The 18,260-nt window shown below is 33.3% G+C and overlaps 1 protein-coding gene and 1 long non-coding RNA gene across 2 annotated transcripts in view; one reads left to right on the forward strand and one right to left on the reverse strand.

The window, feature by feature from the left end:
- The first annotated feature begins 2,363 nt into the window (after positions 1 to 2,363).
- Positions 2,364 to 13,379, forward strand: LOC110030536 (fatty acid amide hydrolase-like). The gene is made up of 20 exons (XM_020733281.1): positions 2,364 to 2,687; positions 2,768 to 2,877; positions 4,142 to 4,202; positions 4,313 to 4,491; positions 5,159 to 5,288; positions 6,844 to 6,921; positions 7,028 to 7,175; positions 7,261 to 7,373; positions 8,705 to 8,780; positions 8,871 to 8,942; positions 9,059 to 9,110; positions 9,805 to 9,876; positions 10,014 to 10,094; positions 10,288 to 10,391; positions 10,468 to 10,560; positions 10,707 to 10,775; positions 11,122 to 11,186; positions 11,316 to 11,377; positions 11,884 to 11,979; positions 12,915 to 13,379. Exons 1-20 carry the CDS (start codon positions 2,582 to 2,584, stop codon positions 12,975 to 12,977), a joined length of 1,830 nt encoding a protein of 609 aa, XP_020588940.1. The 5' UTR covers positions 2,364 to 2,581; the 3' UTR covers positions 12,978 to 13,379.
- A 740-nt stretch (positions 13,380 to 14,119) lies between these two features.
- Positions 14,120 to 18,260, reverse strand: part of LOC110030537 — an 8,986-nt gene continuing 4,845 nt past the window's right edge. Inside the window, exon 3 of the long non-coding RNA XR_002294664.1 lies at positions 14,120 to 14,535. This is a non-coding gene — a long non-coding RNA (uncharacterized LOC110030537). The remainder of the gene's footprint in view (positions 14,536 to 18,260) is intronic.

The raw sequence follows: 18,260 nt of genomic DNA on the forward strand, positions 1-18,260 counted from the left end.
TATATATATATATATTTGTGTGTGTGCCTCTCTCTTGCTCTCTCTAATGCGTGCTAGAAAATTCACTGCGGTAGAGTAACAAATTATCGTCTTAGCGTTGTACAAGAATCCAACATCATTAGGGACGTACAAAATTTTTACGTGAAAAACCCCAAAAGGAAGAAAACTATGTGGTCTTTCCTAGTTGAAATATTCCACTATGAGTTAGTGATTACAAATACGTCTTGTTTTCCCATAGGTTAGAAAGGGTTATGCAGTTTCTTGGGTTACAATATTGATACACGAAAGAACTTGTTCTCCCATGGTAGGGAGCAATCGTAGTGGGGGGTGACTATTAGAGCTTCAGTACATTGTCTTCGGAGTAGGCATAATGTTTGGAATGGTGTGTTGCGTCGTAAATTGCTACGTGATTCAGTGGTGTTTTGCACAGTGTTTCGTCGTAAGGAGACGGTGATATCTGATGGTGGTTGACAGTGGCCGACGAAAAAAGCTAACCAATGGCTTCAGTCGAAGCTGGCTAGAGGCGGTGACAGCTGTTGTAGCTGTTGTAGGTGGCGGTGGCCAAAGTTTGTCGGTGGTGGTGGCCAGTGATGGCCGGAGTTGGCGGTGGCGATTGCCGAAGCGGTAGTGAGGCGGGGTGGTGCCAGGTGAGCTGCATGAGATGAATGAGTGGAACTTACATTATTAAGAAGGTCAGCGTGTCGACTTATTATGTGAAGAGTTCCATGGTGGAGAGGAGACCCTGTATGAGTATGTTTGAGCGGGGCATTTATGTCAACTGATGAGCTGGTGGAAAGTAAGCTTCATTAAGCGGTGTGGGCAACTGGTGTCAAGAGACTCCTCCATCTTGCGCACTCGGTCTTCTACAGAAGAACTTGAGATGCCTTTGTTGGTAAAGTAGCACCTTTGAGGGTGAGAAGATGTGGAGACCTAATGCACTTGGCCTCATGACTGTCCCGTGGAATGATAAGCGTTGGAGTGGGATGCTTCGTTTTTATGAGTATTTTGTGTGGTAGTCATGCAATAAAGTTCACAATTACCTTAATGGTGGGATTGCCTGATTCTCACATACAACGCCAAACTGGCTCGTTTCGGAAGGTTTACATCAGTAAAGCAATGAATTATCGTCTGAACATTGCATGAAGATCCAATATACACTTATGTAATTAAGGAAAAATAATCGGAAAGAAACACCTCTACGTTTTAATGGAATCCATCAAAAAAATATAAAGGGTTAACATTAACCCAATCCCTCCACTAAAATTACATACTCTCAATAAAAAAGAAAATTTATAATTTTGATTAAGGGCATTTACCTACATAAAACCCAATTCAATGCACTCACATATCTAATACCTAAACTTTTCTTTTTTACATTTATACCACCTAACCTATCATATCCTATAAAAAAATCATTATTTTAATTTAAAAAAAAAATCAAATTCATCTTTTTATGCATAAGTAAGATAACATATACAATAATTAAAACTTAAATGTCAGATATGCAAATACATAGGAATGAAGCATATATGTATAAATCTCCCTTTTTATTATGCCACAAATATAACTCGAGATTTTTCGAACTAAACTTAGGCTCCATTTGAGTTCAGTTCTGATTTCATAAAACCAATTTTTTATCATTTTAGAACTCTAATAACAAACCTTATTAGAATACGGATCACAAATTATAAGCTTGACAAAGCCCTCTGCAGGGCATTCGTGGTCTCTGAAGATAGAGAACAATTTGCATACAAAAGATGCACGCAGTGTTGTGTATATCAGGGAGGTTATTCAACAGATATTGGGTAAATCTCCCTTTTTATTATGCCACAAATATAACTCTAGATTTTTCAAACTAAACTTAGGCTCCATATGAGTTCATTTCTGATTTCATAAAACCAATTTTTTACCATTTTAGAACTCTAATAACAAACCTTATTAGAATTCGGATCACAAATTATAAGCTTGACAAAGCCCTCTGCAGGGTCTCTGAAGATAGAGAAAAATTTGCATACGAAAGATGCACGCAGTGTTGTGTATATTGGAGGGTTATATCATACCCTCTGTAACATTCATGTAATCTACCTGTATATTCTAGTAAATTCAGCACTCCTATTTTCATATATTTATAGGAAATATAACTCCTCAATATCCTCTGAATAACACCTAACTTAAGCACTGCGGGGTACTTTGGTAAATTTTTGTTATCGCTGGTGTTCCCTTGTCGTTAGACGAAGGTCTTGGGTGTATTTACCTTCCGCTGGTTCGGCTCGGCTCGCGCGAAATTGAACCGTTAGAATCGAAGCGTGCTGCTCTGCACAAAACAACCATATTTGACAAGAAACGAAAGGTACTGACAGTAAACGAAATTCTCTCTCCCTCCCTCTTTCTCTCTCTCCCTCTCTCGTAATCCTTAGTCGGATGGGTGGACCGCTCACTCTCATAGTCTCACTGCATTGATTTTTTCCTTCTTTTCGCCGCTGCCTCCATTAATCTATCTATATAAGCCGAGGGGACGCAGCAGAGCAATGGCTGTGAGCGCGCGCATCCAATCTCTTCCCTTCTAACCCTTCCCTTCCTGATGGGTCTCTTCCATTTTCAATCAAGGGGGAAGATTTACAAACCTGCAGCAGAGATCAATCTCAGAGCCGACAGTGATGAACCCTACACCCATGCCAATGTCAAAGGTTCTTTGCTCAGATTTGATGATTACGGCATTTAAATTTCAGTTCTAATCTGAAACTTTCATGGGTTTTTGGTGCTTTAGCTCCTCGGGTTGCAGGATTTCTTGTAAAGATCTTCGTCTGGATCTTAGAATCTTGGATAATAGGTCCTGCTGTTCTGTATATTCTGAAGAAGGATAATCTTGTGCACAAGGTATTTGTTGAAATTCGATTTGGAAGATTGTTTGCTGTGGCTAATCCTCGGTTCTCTCTATCATGAATTGATTTTGATTTTTTTTTCTTTAACTGTATATCATAAAAACTATGGTTTTAAATTTTAGAGTTGAATTAATTATGCCCGCATATTCACCCAGATTCTTCTTTCGGCATCTATAGATGACAAAAAGCCGGCATAAATTTTAGTCTAGATGTCTTCTTATGTATCTGAAACCTTTTAAAAAACCTTTTTTTATGCATAATTTGGTTTTCCTTTTTATTTTTATTTTTTTTTATTTTTTTTTTTTTTTTTTTTTTTTTTTTTTTTTTTTTTTTTTTTTTTTTGTGAAATTGAAACTATCCTCAAATGTCTAGTTTCTGGTGGACTAAATTCCAAATTTATTTTAATTATTTTTATATTGGCGCAGGCTCCATATGTGATTTCTGAGTTTTTTATTGTTTTGGTTCTCATTTGTATTTAAACACAGACTAAGTTTTAAGTTTGCCAGATTTTCTATGTGTTTTTTTCTCTTTGGCGCCAACCATGTATATTGTTTCATTTACAGAGCTCAAGATTGGCCTATATGACGGAAAATATTTGCGTACATAAGACATACGCAGCGCTGCGTACGTGAGGGGTTATTCAGGGGGTGCAGGGGGGTTATATCCGGGTTATACCCCTTTGTAATCTCCGTGTAACTCCCTTGTAACCTCCGTGTAACTTATTTGTACCCATGAAACTACAGAAACGCGGAATTCATTTGTAGGTTACAGTTAGTTTACAAAGAGGTTACAACGGGGTTACAGAGCCCTTGTACTGCGTACGTCTTATGTACACAAATATTTTCCCTATATGACAGCAAGAAATATTACTGAATTCATTTATTTGTTCGTTGCTTTTTAATTTGAAATTTGATGGATTGCATTATGCAAACATTTTTTTTTTATGTTCACTGATTTGTCAATTCTTTTTTGTACTAATTTCCGAACATACTTGCAGAGCTCTGCCAAAAAAGAAACATCACTTTCAGAATTAGGCATCAGATGATAAAATTAATCACTAATAACAATCGATTCCTCATTTTTTTCAGAAGCACAATTTATTTTGGACTGAGATTATGAAAAATGAAAGTTTCAACAGGAGATGTCGTTTTTCTTTTCATATTTTCCTAATTTCGATCGCCAACCTTTTCTTTTTAAATGATTATCTAACAATAATACAAACAAGTGAAGTTTTATTATTTGATTTCAATCTTCTGCAGCTTGTATCATTTGCAGAAATACCAGAATCACCCATGTTCACGGCCACTCATAGTACAGAAGGTTTGAATGTCAAATTTATATAATTCATTAGGATTATGCTCCATAAATAAGAATCTGTTTATGGCTCCTCACATACTTAGACAAAAGCCAATTACTACCTATTATTTCAGGTCTTCATGAACAAGAGGTAACTTGCATTGATCCAAATCTGAGTCCTCCTGAACGACTTAAAGAAGCCATGGATTGTCTTCCAGCAAGTCTAGAGACCACTTTAGAGACTGGTTTCAAGCGCTGGACTATTCAGGATTTCTCTAGAGCTTATAGTTCTGGAGAAACCACCCCTATCAAGGTACGTCCATCCCAGAATAAGAATTTGTGTTTCGATAATTTTCCAATGACTACAGTAATTAAGATGTTTTCAAATTTATTCATCTTTAGCATGACTAATAGTGGTGGAATCAGAGAAGGCCTATAGTTTTGTTCTCATCGCCCTTAAGATTTATCTTGTGATGCCCATTCATTTGAAATCTTGAGTCCGCCGCATCCTTCATAGTTATTACATATTTGAAAAACTTATTTAATGTTTACTTAGTATTTTTTAATGTTTCTCATAGTAATTAGTGGTTATGTTTAGCTTCACAGCTGAAACTCAAGAGAAAAACAATTAGGAAGATTTACATGCCTATCACTCAATTCCTATGTATTTATATTTCTAACATATATGCCACCTTACTAAGCATGAAAAGGTGTATTTCAGTTTTTAAAAGCTAAAAATAGCGGTATTTTTGATGTGATATGAAAGATTTAGTTGGAAGAAATGTAAAAAACAAAATTTTAGGTGTTTGATAATTAAAAAAATTGCAATTAGGTGGTATGTATGTAAATGCTCTGAAATAGTTATTAAGGAAGGGACTCGGTTTAGAGCAAGCTTCTTAGATCAGATTCTTTCCCTCATTTTCATTAATGGAAAATAGTTACATGACGACATTGTGAAAGCTTAATGAGGTACTTTGCAGGTAGCGAAGAGATTTTTAGCTGCTCTTGAGGAGTCCACTGCTCCTCACCTTCAAATGTCTTTCTTCATTGCTTATGATGCTCAAGAAATTTTAAAGCAAGCCACAGAATCAACACTTAGATATGAAAAAGGTAAATATATTAACCCTCAATTCAGCATTACAGTTGGTACTAAGCTGATTTTTATTATTGCTCATTTGGTTGCTTCAACTTCAGTCTAATTTCTATTCTACTAAAACCTTCTAACTTCTCTTAAAGTAGTGATTTTATTTACATACATAGAATTACTGAATAATAAATCATCTTTCTTTTAATATCATATTTTATATGTACAAGCAGCCAAATGAGCCCTTAAATCTTAGATAAGTTAACTAGATGCATTATTGATTTTTAAAACTACACTCTTTTGTTTTTTTTAACTGCAATCTTAAAAGATCCCTTTAAAATATTTTTTTGTGATTTTGAAACGTGTAAATCATATTTGATATTTTCTTGCATCCAAAGCTCGTGACCTTTCTATATAAGGTTAGGCATGCAAAGTTGCAGAATGAGTATGGTCACCCAAGCTTTTTGTTGTTTGCCATTTCGTGTTGAGCTCATTTCAAACTCCATCATGACCCTAATAAATTTATGAAAAATATGTTTGGGGTCCACATTCTTTTGGAACAATATTTATTGGTCCACCTAAACACTTGAGTAATAGCATTGTTGCGGGATTTAGCATTTCTCCTACATTAATGGTCAGATAACAAAAAAATTCAAACAAAACTTTAAAAATAACATGATGTCAACATTTAATTTCTAAACAAAGGAAAAAAGAACTGTTATAAGCTAAATGGTTAGATTGAAGTGTCCATGGAAAAATAAGAGGCCTCAAAGGATTTTACAAAATATTAGTTGTTGGAGTATTATGTTTTTTTCATGGACGGGTCGGACATAAAGCAATTGTGCATTTATCAAGGAAAAAACATTGCTTATGGATCAATATTTTGAATAAATTGCATTGAAGGTACACAGAATTATAGCCAGTTATACATAGAAGGAGCATATAGTTAACGCAACTTAGCATGCTTCTTTACGAAACTCAAACAAGTAAAATTCCACAATTATCAAGAAAACACATAGTAATAACTAGCAGTTGCAACTATAAGGAGCACATAATTAATGCTACATAGAGAGAGCAGATTAAATTGCAAAAACTATCGATATCCATAAAAAAAAGGTAAAAAAAAAACCAGACACTTCGCACATCTTAGAGCAGTTTAAATTTTTGTTCATAAAAAAATGTGGTGTTTGCACCTCTGGATGCCCTTTCTAAACAAGTGAAAAAATGTTGAAATACTTTCGCGTATTTTTTTTTTGGGCAATTTACGCACATACCACCCACTTCCTATGTGTTCACATATCTAACACCTAAACTTTAATTTTAACATTCATACCAACAATCTTTCATATCACGTCATAAATATCAATATTTTAATTTTTAAAAAGTGAAATGCACCTATTCATGCATAGGTAAGGTTGTATGTACGTAAAAAAATTTAAATTTAGGTGTTAAATACATAAATATATAATAATTAATTGGTATGTATGTAAATTTTCCTTTTTTTTATTATCAAATTGACATAGAATTTGGTTCCTTGAAGAATTATGAGAAATGACCTCCCTACCTGTGTTCTCTCACCAGGAACTCCTATTTCAGTACTGGATGGAGTTCTAATTGCTGTTAAAGATGAGATAGATTGCATGCCCTATCCTACTACTGGTATTCTGCAACTTCTTGTTTTATCATTTCTTTTGTTTTATTTTATTTTCTTTGCATGTTTAATTGTTTCTGTGCTATAGTTTTCTTATGCAACTGGTGCGTGCAGGAGGAACCAAATGGCTACACAAGGCAAGGCCATGCACTGAGGATGCAGCCTGCATCAAGAAATTAAGATCTTGCGGTGCTATATTTGTTGGTAAGACGAACATGCACGAACTTGGAGCTGGGACTAGTGGTATTAACCCTCACTATGGGTAAGCTATGATTTCTTTTGCCATTAAGTTTAGCCATCCTATTAAATTTATGAATTATATAGTTGGTCTTTTTAATCTATTACAGCCCAACGAGAAACCCTTACAACATTAATAGGGTTTCAGGAGGCTCCTCGAGTGGCTCAGCAGCTACTGTGTGCGCTGGACTTTGTCCAGTTGCACTTGGTGTTGATGGTGGAGGTATAAATTTTTATTGGTGTATAAATGATTCAACTTAAAAAGAACCTCTTTTTTTTATAATGTCATGATTATGGAATATCAATTATGTTTTGAATAGTTGGAGAGTGAAGACCATGAGAATGGAAAAAAAAATAATTTACAAGAAATACACCACAAAAGAATCATGAAAATTTACATGGTTTAGCTAGATCCATCTTCTTTCACAACTGCATAGAGAGATAAAGGTTCACTATTCCAAAAATAAAAATGAAATATAAATATTTTTTTCTTAGCCTTAAGCTCTCTAGTATTCTTCCATATTTGTCTTATTCCCTCTACAAAGCCTAAACATCCTCCACCGACCATCCTATCAATCATTGGCCCTCATGATAGTCGCCAGTTTTCTCATTTAAAAGCCTTTGAAATATAGCTTTCGTCTCGCCCTCTATGAAGAAATCCTTCTGTATGATAACATCCATGATAACTATCAACTTTTGAGCACTTTCACGACCTTCTCCTCTACTCATGGTTGAATGAACAAGAAGAATGAGTAATTTCATGCAACCATTAATCTTCTCTTATTAAAGAAAGCAACATGTGGTGGTTAGTATGAAGAACTATGAATGCATAGTATTCTGATTTTGGTCTCCAACAATCTTAAGATATGAAAAGCAAAAGTAATCTAAAATTGTGAGATCAAAGTGGCAAAGGGAGATTGGACTTCCACCCCTCAAGTGAAATTCTAATCATTAGATACCACTTGGTTTTTAGGCCTATGACATTAGATTTTCATTTTTTCCCCTCAATATGGCAATTTGAAGTTTCCTTTACCTTGATGACAAAATAACTCAAAAATAAAAAATTCTCGAGTTTGGCAATCACTGTTTAAATTTTTGTTGGGGCATTTACATACATACCGTCCAATTTTTATGTATTTACATATCTAACACCTAAATTTGCATTGTACATTTATACCATGAAAATATTTCATATCACATAAAAATACAACCATTTTAATTACTAAAAAATGAAATAATACCTTTTCATGCATGGATAAGGTGGCATGTATCTAAAAATTGAAGCTTAGGTTTTAGATATGTAAATACATAGGAATTGAGTGTTATGTATATAAAGCTTCCTTAATTTTAATCATTACACCAAAGACATGCTCATGTCTACTTATTGCTTATATAATGCCTCGTTACTTTTACCAGCTTGAAAAGTATGTTGTCAGAGGAATAAATTGCGAAAAATAGCATCATACCAATCATTATATTACTTAGTTAGCCTTCTGATAAACTTTTAATTGAATGCATCTCATACATATATCCCCGTTATCTATCTTGAATAAGGTTCTGTGCGTATGCCTGCCGCTCTTTGTGGAGTTGTTGGTTTCAAACCAACATCAGGGCGTTTTCCAACCTCAGGGTTAGTAAATTCTTTGTTCCTCATAAGCACATGCTATTCTTATGAGCAACCAAGAGGTTAAACCAACATTAAATCACGTTTCATTTTCAGGGTTATTCCTCTAAATTGGACCGTTGGAATACCAGGCATCCTTGCAGGAACCGTCGAGGATGTTCTTATTGTGTTAGTGATATTCTTCCCTGCATTTTTCTTTTGTTTAAACAAATTCTTTGACCTTATTGATTCTGGAATGATAGCATATTTAAGTCTTAAACACCAAAAATATTTCTTTATTTCAGTTATGCAGCTATTGCGAATGATGTTGCTATGTTCCGACCCAAATCACTACAGGTGAGAAAATATAAACCCAATTTTCACTTATCTCAGCAACTCAAGATTTTACTCATTTTGCCTTTAATCTAAATCAAGTAGATAATTAAGTCACATGCGGAAGGACATTGTGTATTTGTAATAGGGGTGCAAACAAGCCAAGTTGAGCTCAAAGTTAGAGCATCATTGATTAATAGAGTTTGAGCTTAATTATAGAAGTTCAAGCTTGTCATTATGCAAGAGAAACAATATTAATTTAAGCTTTAATAAAATAACTAAAAGAATGAGTATTTAGGAGATAGTTTATATAAATCACTTGATATAAAGTGTAAAATATCATTTTTAAGCATTTTTATTAAGTTAAAGATAAATTCTTTAATTTTAATGTATTTTGAGTGTATTTAATATTATTATCATTATTATTATTATTATTGTTTTAAAACAAGCCAACTTACGAGCTAACGAGTTGAGACAGGGCTAGTTTGAGCTTAACTTGTTAGCCAATCGAGCTAAGTTCATGAGACAATTGTCAAACTGAGCCAAAGCCAGCTCATGATCCAGCTTGGCTCCGCTACACCCCTAATTTGTAATTCTCTCAAGTGTACTGATATATTTTTCTAGAATCTAATGCTCATTTCAGTCATGTTCTGATAACTCTATTTCCTACTTTGATGTAATCATCTCTATATTTTCATTATTTGTTTGTTTGGGACAGCCTGAATTCAATCTTCCCCAACTAAAATCTTCACACTTGCTGGCTAACCTTAAGTTTGCCAAGTATAGAAAGGTCAGTAGCAGAACATATATAGCTGTTTCATGGTTCTTCCATAAATGTTCTAGTCTACCAATTAACTCTTCCTTACATGTGCTAGCAGAGTAAAAACATATATTTTCTGGTTTTTAAAAACTTTTTTGGTAAAACAGTGGTTTAATGACTCCTCAGCTGATATTCAAAGTTGTTGTGATAATGCATTACAGTTGCTATCCAAGCATTATGGATGGAAGGTAATATTTCTTCTGAAAAGATGCAGTTTTGTCTTTATTCAATTAAGTTAAATCAACATACAATTTCTAGTATGTAATAGTTGAATAACTCGTGAATAAAATGTGTATTGATTTATGTAATAATACATTATTTGTGGGGTATGAATCTGTATATTAAGCATTCAAACTCAAAGCATATGTTGTTATGTGCAAGACTGTGGATGTGACCATACCGGAGATAGAAGAAATGCGCCTTGCCCATTATGTGACTATTGGATCCGAAAGCACTACTTATTTAGCTACTCACCTTGAGAACATGTATGTAGCTACATGCTTTCCTAAATTAAAATTAGTTTTACAATAGAAACTTTTATTAATCTTCATGTGATTTTAGAAGCCATGGGGAGTTGGGTTGGGACGCTAGAGTTGCTCTTAAAGTATATGGCTCATTTAGCAGCAGAGATTATCTCAATGCACAGAGAATAAGGTAAAATACTGCTTTCTGTTCTGTATGACGACCTCATTAAAATTTTATAAAACAAGATTACAGTTTGATCATTGTTTTCTGTCTATAATTTTGGTAAATTTGAAATTTATTGCTAATTTTTACATTTCACCCTTAATTTTCTCAAGGAATCGTCAGATGCAATTCCATAAGGAAATTTTTAAAAGCGCAGATGTTATTGTCACACCTACAACCGGGTATTAAGCTTGAATCCTGCTTTCCTATTACAAAACAGGGGCATTTACAGACGTAGCCCACAATTCTAATTTACTGACATATCTCACACCTAAACTTGCATATTTACGCACACAGCATTCAAATCTTTAATATCACATCAAAAGCACTATTAGCTTTTTTTTTTAAATAGGTTTAAAGCACGAAAGTGCTATGCATGTAAATTTGAAAGTTTAGGTGTAAGATATGTAAATGCATAGGAATTGTGTGCACCGTATGTAAATTTCCCTACTACAAATTATTATTTAAATTGGCTTTCAAACATGAAAACTAAGAAATGTCCTTAACTTTTTTATATTTAAACAATAGTGTGACTGCTTATCCGCTTCAAAGAGATGCTTTCAGCACTGGGGAGCTTGACTACATAAATGGAGGTGTATTGAATTTCAAATGAATTAATGTTTGCATTTTCTTCTATTAAAGTTATCCATGTAAATACATTTGTAGTATTTAATTGAACTAAAAATATGGTGGTTCTTTGTTTATTTATATACTTTTGGCAGCTGCGCTTGTAAGATTCTCAATAGCTGGAAATTTTCTAGGGCTGCCGGCTATTACTATCTTGGTAAGGACCATTAAGACACATGAGATAAGTTAAGACCCATATAAAATATGTTATTGTAGAAACATAAGTGGTAGACTCATGCCTATAAACTAAGAGGCCAATTGAGAACACTTTTATTTTATATTTTGTATTTTCTTTTGTCTATGTTCTAATTTGAAATAAAACACATTTGAATATTTGATTAAATGATAAATAACAATCAAAGCATCTAAAAGCTATTTTGATTATTTTCAAAAACCTGTTAATTTATTTTTAAAATTATAAAAAGAAAAATATATAAAAAATATAATAAACAAACATATTTTTAAAAAATAAAAGAAAAAATAGCAAAAACAATAAATAAAATTAATCCCAATTAAATTCTCAAGCTTTTGGATTAAAAATGAGTTACAACTTTGTTGATTCACATTCCCTAACACACACACACACACACAAACACACCTGCTTTCTTTTTATTTAGAACAAGTGATTTAATCAGTTAAAAGTTAAACTTGTGTTTTTAATAGGCTGGATATGACACTTCAGGCATGCCAATAGGCTTGCAATTTATTGGGAAGCCTTGGTCTGAAGCTACTTTGCTCCACCTTGCTTATGCGGTGCAGGTAATTGAACCAAAGCTTCTGTTATGGATTAATTTTGGATTCTCTTTATGGAGAAATTTTTCCATACGAAGTACGTACGCTGCTCTGCGTGCGGATTTCCAGTAATATGCCATCAAGTGGAGGTTATTGTGGATTTATTGACGTAAAACCGCAAAGGTATTGGGTGTTTATTGGGATGTTAGTGTGGGGGTTATTGAAATAGAACCACGAAGGTTATTGGAGTGGAACGACGGAGGTTATTGAGGCTTTATTGGAGTTAATGCCCTAATAACCCTCAATAACCCTCCCAAATAACCTCTGCGGTTCCACTTTTATTTTTTTTTAGGTGGGTCTGATATAACACATATGATGGCATATTACTGGAGTCCGCACGAAAACCTTGATACGTACTCCATATGGAAAAATTTCTCCTCTTTATCGATTTGGAGAGACAAAAGTTAAATATTCTTGGCCTTTGCTCTTCTAGCTTTTATTATATTCTATTTGTTATCAGGGTTCACCCAAGCAAATAATAGATTGCAATTAGGGTAGCTATATAGTATGGAACTGAGCCTTTGGTGGTAAAGTCACTTAATAGGCAAATTATCCGTAGTAGATGAATATAATTTTAAGATGCGTATGACCAAACAAGTTAAACTAGACCTTAATAGCTTAAACAAAATTGCATCCTGCAGCTTAAAGGTTACCAAGAAACTTTTCATTAAATTTCCTTTCCATACTAATGCCTGACAAGAGTTAGATCTGCTATATGCAATTTTGTGGTGCTATAACTTATTCCAGAAATTAGATGTCAATAAATATTAAATATTAGGCAGTTGTTTGTGCCTAACAGACTATGTATATATAATTACCTTCTCTATTTTTGGAAGGTTGCAGAATACTGAAATTAAGCTGCTCTTAATGTCAGAAACTAATAATGTGATATTCTTTTACAGGCTTTGTTAATTCACAGCTACCGAAAGCCAGAGGTGTTTTATGATCTGCTGAAAACTGAATAGATAAAAAGTTAATAAATGTCAAAATAATACTTTGGGACTGAAATTGCTCCCTTTAAAGAATCCGGGGACCATTTTGAGACATTTCTCGATAAATGTTGATAGCATAAAAGGCAATAAAATACATTTACATGCTAATAGTTGGGTCAAAAGGGTGTCCAATAATCAATACCAGAAGAGCAATTCTGTTACTGCTATATGAAGTCAAAATGGTTGTTCTAGCTTGAAAACATCACATTATGTGTAAGTAAGGTGTACCCAAAAAAAACAAAAAAATGAGACTACTCAAAAGTTGTTTGTTGATTTTTCAGAAATTACTGTCCTTTTTTTCTTCTTCAGTGCTTTCCAGCTAAGAGTTTTAGTTTGCGCTGTCATATTTTATAAGGATGATTTACATTCATAGCACTCCATTCTTATGTATTTACATATCTGACATCTAAATTTTAATTTTTACATATATCTGTCACCTTACCTACACAGGAAAAGTTTATCATATTTTAAAAGTTAAAAGTGATATTTCTTATGCTATATGAAAAATTTGTGGTATAAATGTAAAAAGCAAAATTTAGTTGTTAGAAATGTAAATATATAGCAATTGGGTGGTATGTATGTAAATGCCCCTATTTTAACTGCTGAGATGAATCAGCAAACCACAGATTATAGATAAATGGTGGATTAAAGATAACATGCAAAAAAAAAAGCCTGAAAACAAATTCATAAATTATAGTTAGCCTGATAAGCAACACCCAATAGAGCAGAATGGCAAAGAATGATCCAATAAATTATAAATGACAGATGATGGTTATGATGTCATTATTTACACCAGCAGCTGTCGCATCAATTATATACAGGTAATATGCATCTTAAGAGAATCAATTTTATTCTTATTTAATTTTTGAAAAAAAAAATTTATGCATTTTTATTTATTATTTGAAAAAAAAAATCAAATCTAGATGTTTGAAAGCACTAGAATTAATTTTGATATGTTTTGAGTGTTTTTAAGAATGAAAAATCATCGTCAGTCATCATCACCATCATTACTACCTTTGCATAAATCAACCTTTTTGATATTTTATAAAAATAAAAATAAAAATGGTTATAAAAAACTTGTCAGCACAAAAAAATTTTAGGAAGCAACAAAAATGTATTAGCTAAGCAGAAGCATAACAACTGCCTAAAAAGCAAAGCTGTAAAAAAGCTACCCCAAATGAATCCTTAATTAATTTCTAAAGCAGTTTTTGTTGGTACTTCTAGTAGCAGCAGCAAGAGGAAGAAGCTGGAAAAACCTACAGTGCAAGAAAATGGTGAAAAGAACCCTTCTAAGCTGCAGCTATGTTTTCATTCATCACTTTGGTTCAGTTATGACTCTTAAAAGTTCATATTTATACTTGAAAAGCTTAAGGATTCCTTAACATATTAATCAATGATGCTCAGAAGCTAAAATTAGTGCAATCCATGCATCCCATTGTAAAACTGGTAAAGCAGAAAGCATGAAAAAGTATTCCCCAATTTTCTGCTAGGATTTCATCAAAAATCTTCGAGTCCGGACAGATCCAATAATCTGTGTAAGAGAGTAAAATAAAGTATTTGGATCTACCATACTTAATTAAAAAATGAACAAAATGCATGAGAAAAACGAATTTCCTTTTTGAAATTTTCTTTTTGAAACTGTATTAATTTCTCTTGTTGGGAGACTTGAATGTCACCTATTATCAATTGCACATCTAGTTAGTTAGCAATGAAATTAAGCAAGAGAAATGTTGCTAAGGAAAAAATTGGCAAGCTATCAAGGAAAAAGTTGGCAAGCTATGCATTGATGAATTCATAAGAGAAACTTAAAATCACATCATCATGGGCAGGCAAACAATAACAAAGGGAGAATACGTGTTGACATCAATTAAGTTCGTGAAGCCTTTCATAAGGAGTCTCAGCTACACATAATGCCATTGTCTTATTTGTCCCAATAGCCGTGTACATTATGTCAAATTTCCTCAATACTTCTCTAACAACTACCAAATTAAAATGCACTCAGAAGATGAAGAAAAAACTAGATTTATCATTGATAGAGTTTTTTCTTGCTACAAAGTTATGCCATTCTATCTAATGAATATTGAGGTGACATAGTAAGAGGCCATCTAAGAATAGATACGAGCATGATTTATACTTAAAACTTGCCAAATAGTCCAAATAGAAAAATTAAATTCTACGGAATCTTAAATCCCCTAATTTATCTTTGTTTCAGTCTATATCCTGGATTTACAAATTTGAGAGTTCGACGGATTTAAGGATTTAAAGTGCTAATATACAAGAAAGACGAGGGTACACCTTCACCTGCAAGCATCTGTTGTCACAACTTCCTCACTTCTTTGTCCTCGAAAACTTTGGGTTGAAGAGGAGGCAAGAGAAAGGCATGGGTTTCGAATGAGAACCATTTCCACCATAAAAAATTTAGATACTATGTAGATGTGATGATTTCAGGATTGTTAAACTAAGCGAAAGTTAACATTAATAATAAACATTGATTAACTAAAAATAAATTTAATAGTGATAAAGTTATTAATGATTTAATCTAATTTTTTAATGTTAAATTAGATGAATAAAAAATTAATCAATGCTTGATTAAAATATTTTGTTAAAAGTAATTATAATTACCTTATGTATATTAATAAACAATAAATTATTAATTAATGAGTATACATGTTAATTTTTTTAATTATTGATTTATTCATTTAATAACTTACTAATAATGATTAATATAATTAAAGACAATAGCACATTAAATTAAATTGAACTAATAAATTTAAATCCTCACAAAAAATTTGTCAAACAATTTCATAGACTTACACAAATTTATTTAATCTCATACAAAACAATTTCTAGGATTAAACCACCCTAATATTTACTCCATCTTACTTGAGTTAAATTCCAAAAGCTATTAAGAAACTCCTAATGGTTGATGGAAAACTTTTCTTAGATTTCAAAAAATATGGAACCTATAAATGTATATTGATGAGACAATGACAGGAGCAAAAAACTTACCAACCAACTTATTAATCTATCCAAGGTATTATCACACTGATGGGTTTAATATGAAGCTCAACCCCTCCAAATATTTGTTTGTTGCTTAATCTAGAAAATTCCTCCACCATATGCCTATGAAGTATGGCATTTCCATTAATCTCAATGAAGTCTTGAGCGGTCTTATAGGCCAATCCCCTACACTTCATTAAATATGTTTGTAAGCTAATTGTCAAGCTGATAAATCTTAGTCACTTTATTTCTTATTTGGGCATGTGGAAATCACTACATATAAATAGTGAACCCTCTTATTTCTCTCAAATATAATTAGAGGAGAGATTTTTTATATTTACTCTGATAGTATTAAAAAAAATTTATGATTGAGTGTTCATAAAACTAAGAAGATAAGCCGAGTAAAATGTAGGAGAAGGCGATAAACATATTAGCTTTACTTTTATATAGATGAAAATGTATATTATTTGGTCAAAACCAAGAAACAAACTACGCTAACCACATTTGTTTGAATTTATTCAGTTTGAAACAATGATTTTAATATTATTTTGAAATATTTTATATTGGATTTTGTGAGTTTTGAATACTCCTTTTCTCATATGAATACATAGATAATTCACCTATAAATAGGCGAGTACAGGAAATAGAAAGAGGAAAGAAATCTTCCTACAATTAAGTAATTCCTATAATTACGGAATAAATATAAATACCTATAATTAAGGAATTACCATTTTTATACTATGACTAAATATAACAAGTACTAAATAGAATTAAAGTAAATAATAAGGAGCGTAACTCCACCATGCCCAACTTGTTGGTTAGCTCATCAAAACTGGACTTAGGGAGAGCCTTGGTGAGAATGTTTGCGGTTTGGTCTCTAGAAGGAGTATAGACCAATTCAATGATTTCATTGTCCAACTTCTCTGAAATGAAATTCCGATCAATCTCAATGTGTTTCGTTCGGTCATGATGAATAAGATTCTTTGACTGATTGCTGCTTGATTGTCACAGAACATCTTGATAGAATTTTCTCCCATAATTCCAAGCTCCTTGAGAAATCTTTTGATCCACATTCCTTCACAGATACCAAGCGCTAGTGCTCTGTATTCTGCTTCTGCACTACCCCGAGATACTACCGATTGCTTCTTGCTTCTCCATGTCACTAGATTGCCGCATACATACGAGCAATACCCAGAGGTTGATCGTCAGGTGGATATGCCCAGTCAGCATCAGTAAAGACTTCTACCTTTTGACTATCATTCATTTGGAATAATAATCTTTTCCCAGGTGTCATCTTTAAGTATCTTAAGATACGGTTGACAGCTCCCATATGTTCCTTAGTAGGACAGTTCATGAATTGACTTACTATACTTACTGAAAAATTTTTGTCTGGTCTGGTGTGGGATAAGTAAATAAGTTTTTCAACAAGCCGCTGATATTGTCATTTGTCGACAGGTAAACTATCATTCTCCATTCCAATCTTTTTATACGGGTCTATTGGAGTGTCTATTGGTTTGCATCCAAGCATATGTGTTTCTTTCAGTAGGTCCAATGTGTACTTCCTTTGAGTTACGGCTATCCCTATTTTGAATCTTGCAACTTCCATTCCCAAGAAGAACTTCAAGTCTCCGAGGTCCTTGATTTCAAATTCATGGGCTAGAAACTTCTTCAGCTTTGTCAATTCTTCAGTTTGATCACCGGTAAGAATGATGTCATCAACATACACAATAAGTACAACAATCTTCTTCTCATATCTTTTTGTGAACATTGTATGATCAGTCTGGCTTTGAGTATAACCGCACTTAATTACTAAATTGGTGAATCGGGCAAACCAAGCACAGAGAGATTGTTTAAAACCATACAGAGATTTCAGGAGCTTGCATACTGTGCCACTAGGGAAGGACCCTTCAAGACCAAGCGGTAAATTCATGTATACATCCTCTTCAAGGTCTCCATTAAGGAATGCATTTTTGACATCAAGTTGCATAAGAGGCCAGTCTCGGTTTGCTGCAATGGAGAGTAGGATTCTAATGGAGTTCAGTTTGACTACTGGGGCGAATGTCTCTTGGTAGTCAATTTCGTATGACTGAGTATAACCTTTTGCAACAAGTCGGGCTTTTAACCTATCTATGCTTCCGTCTGCCTTACATTTGATTGTAAATAACCACCTGCATCCTACTGGTCTCGTATCCTTAGGCAAATCAGCCAAAATCCACGTTCCACTCTTTTCTAGTGCAACAACTTCTTCATTCACAG

This window comes from Phalaenopsis equestris, unplaced genomic scaffold, assembly GCF_001263595.1.
Source record: "Phalaenopsis equestris unplaced genomic scaffold, ASM126359v1 Scaffold000735, whole genome shotgun sequence".
Taxonomy (NCBI): Eukaryota; Viridiplantae; Streptophyta; class Magnoliopsida; order Asparagales; family Orchidaceae; genus Phalaenopsis; species Phalaenopsis equestris.

Excerpts from the sequence above, each read along its gene's own strand:
- LOC110030536 (XM_020733281.1), top strand. The coding sequence starts at position 2,582 with ATGGGTCTCTTCCATTTTCAATCAAGGGGGAAGATTTACAAACCTGCA. Across the intron at positions 2,878-4,141 it reads AGGATAATCTTGTGCACAAG|CTTGTATCATTTGCAGAAAT; the intron begins GTATTTGTTGAA and ends AATCTTCTGCAG. Across the intron at positions 4,203-4,312 it reads GGCCACTCATAGTACAGAAG|GTCTTCATGAACAAGAGGTA; the intron begins GTTTGAATGTCA and ends CTATTATTTCAG.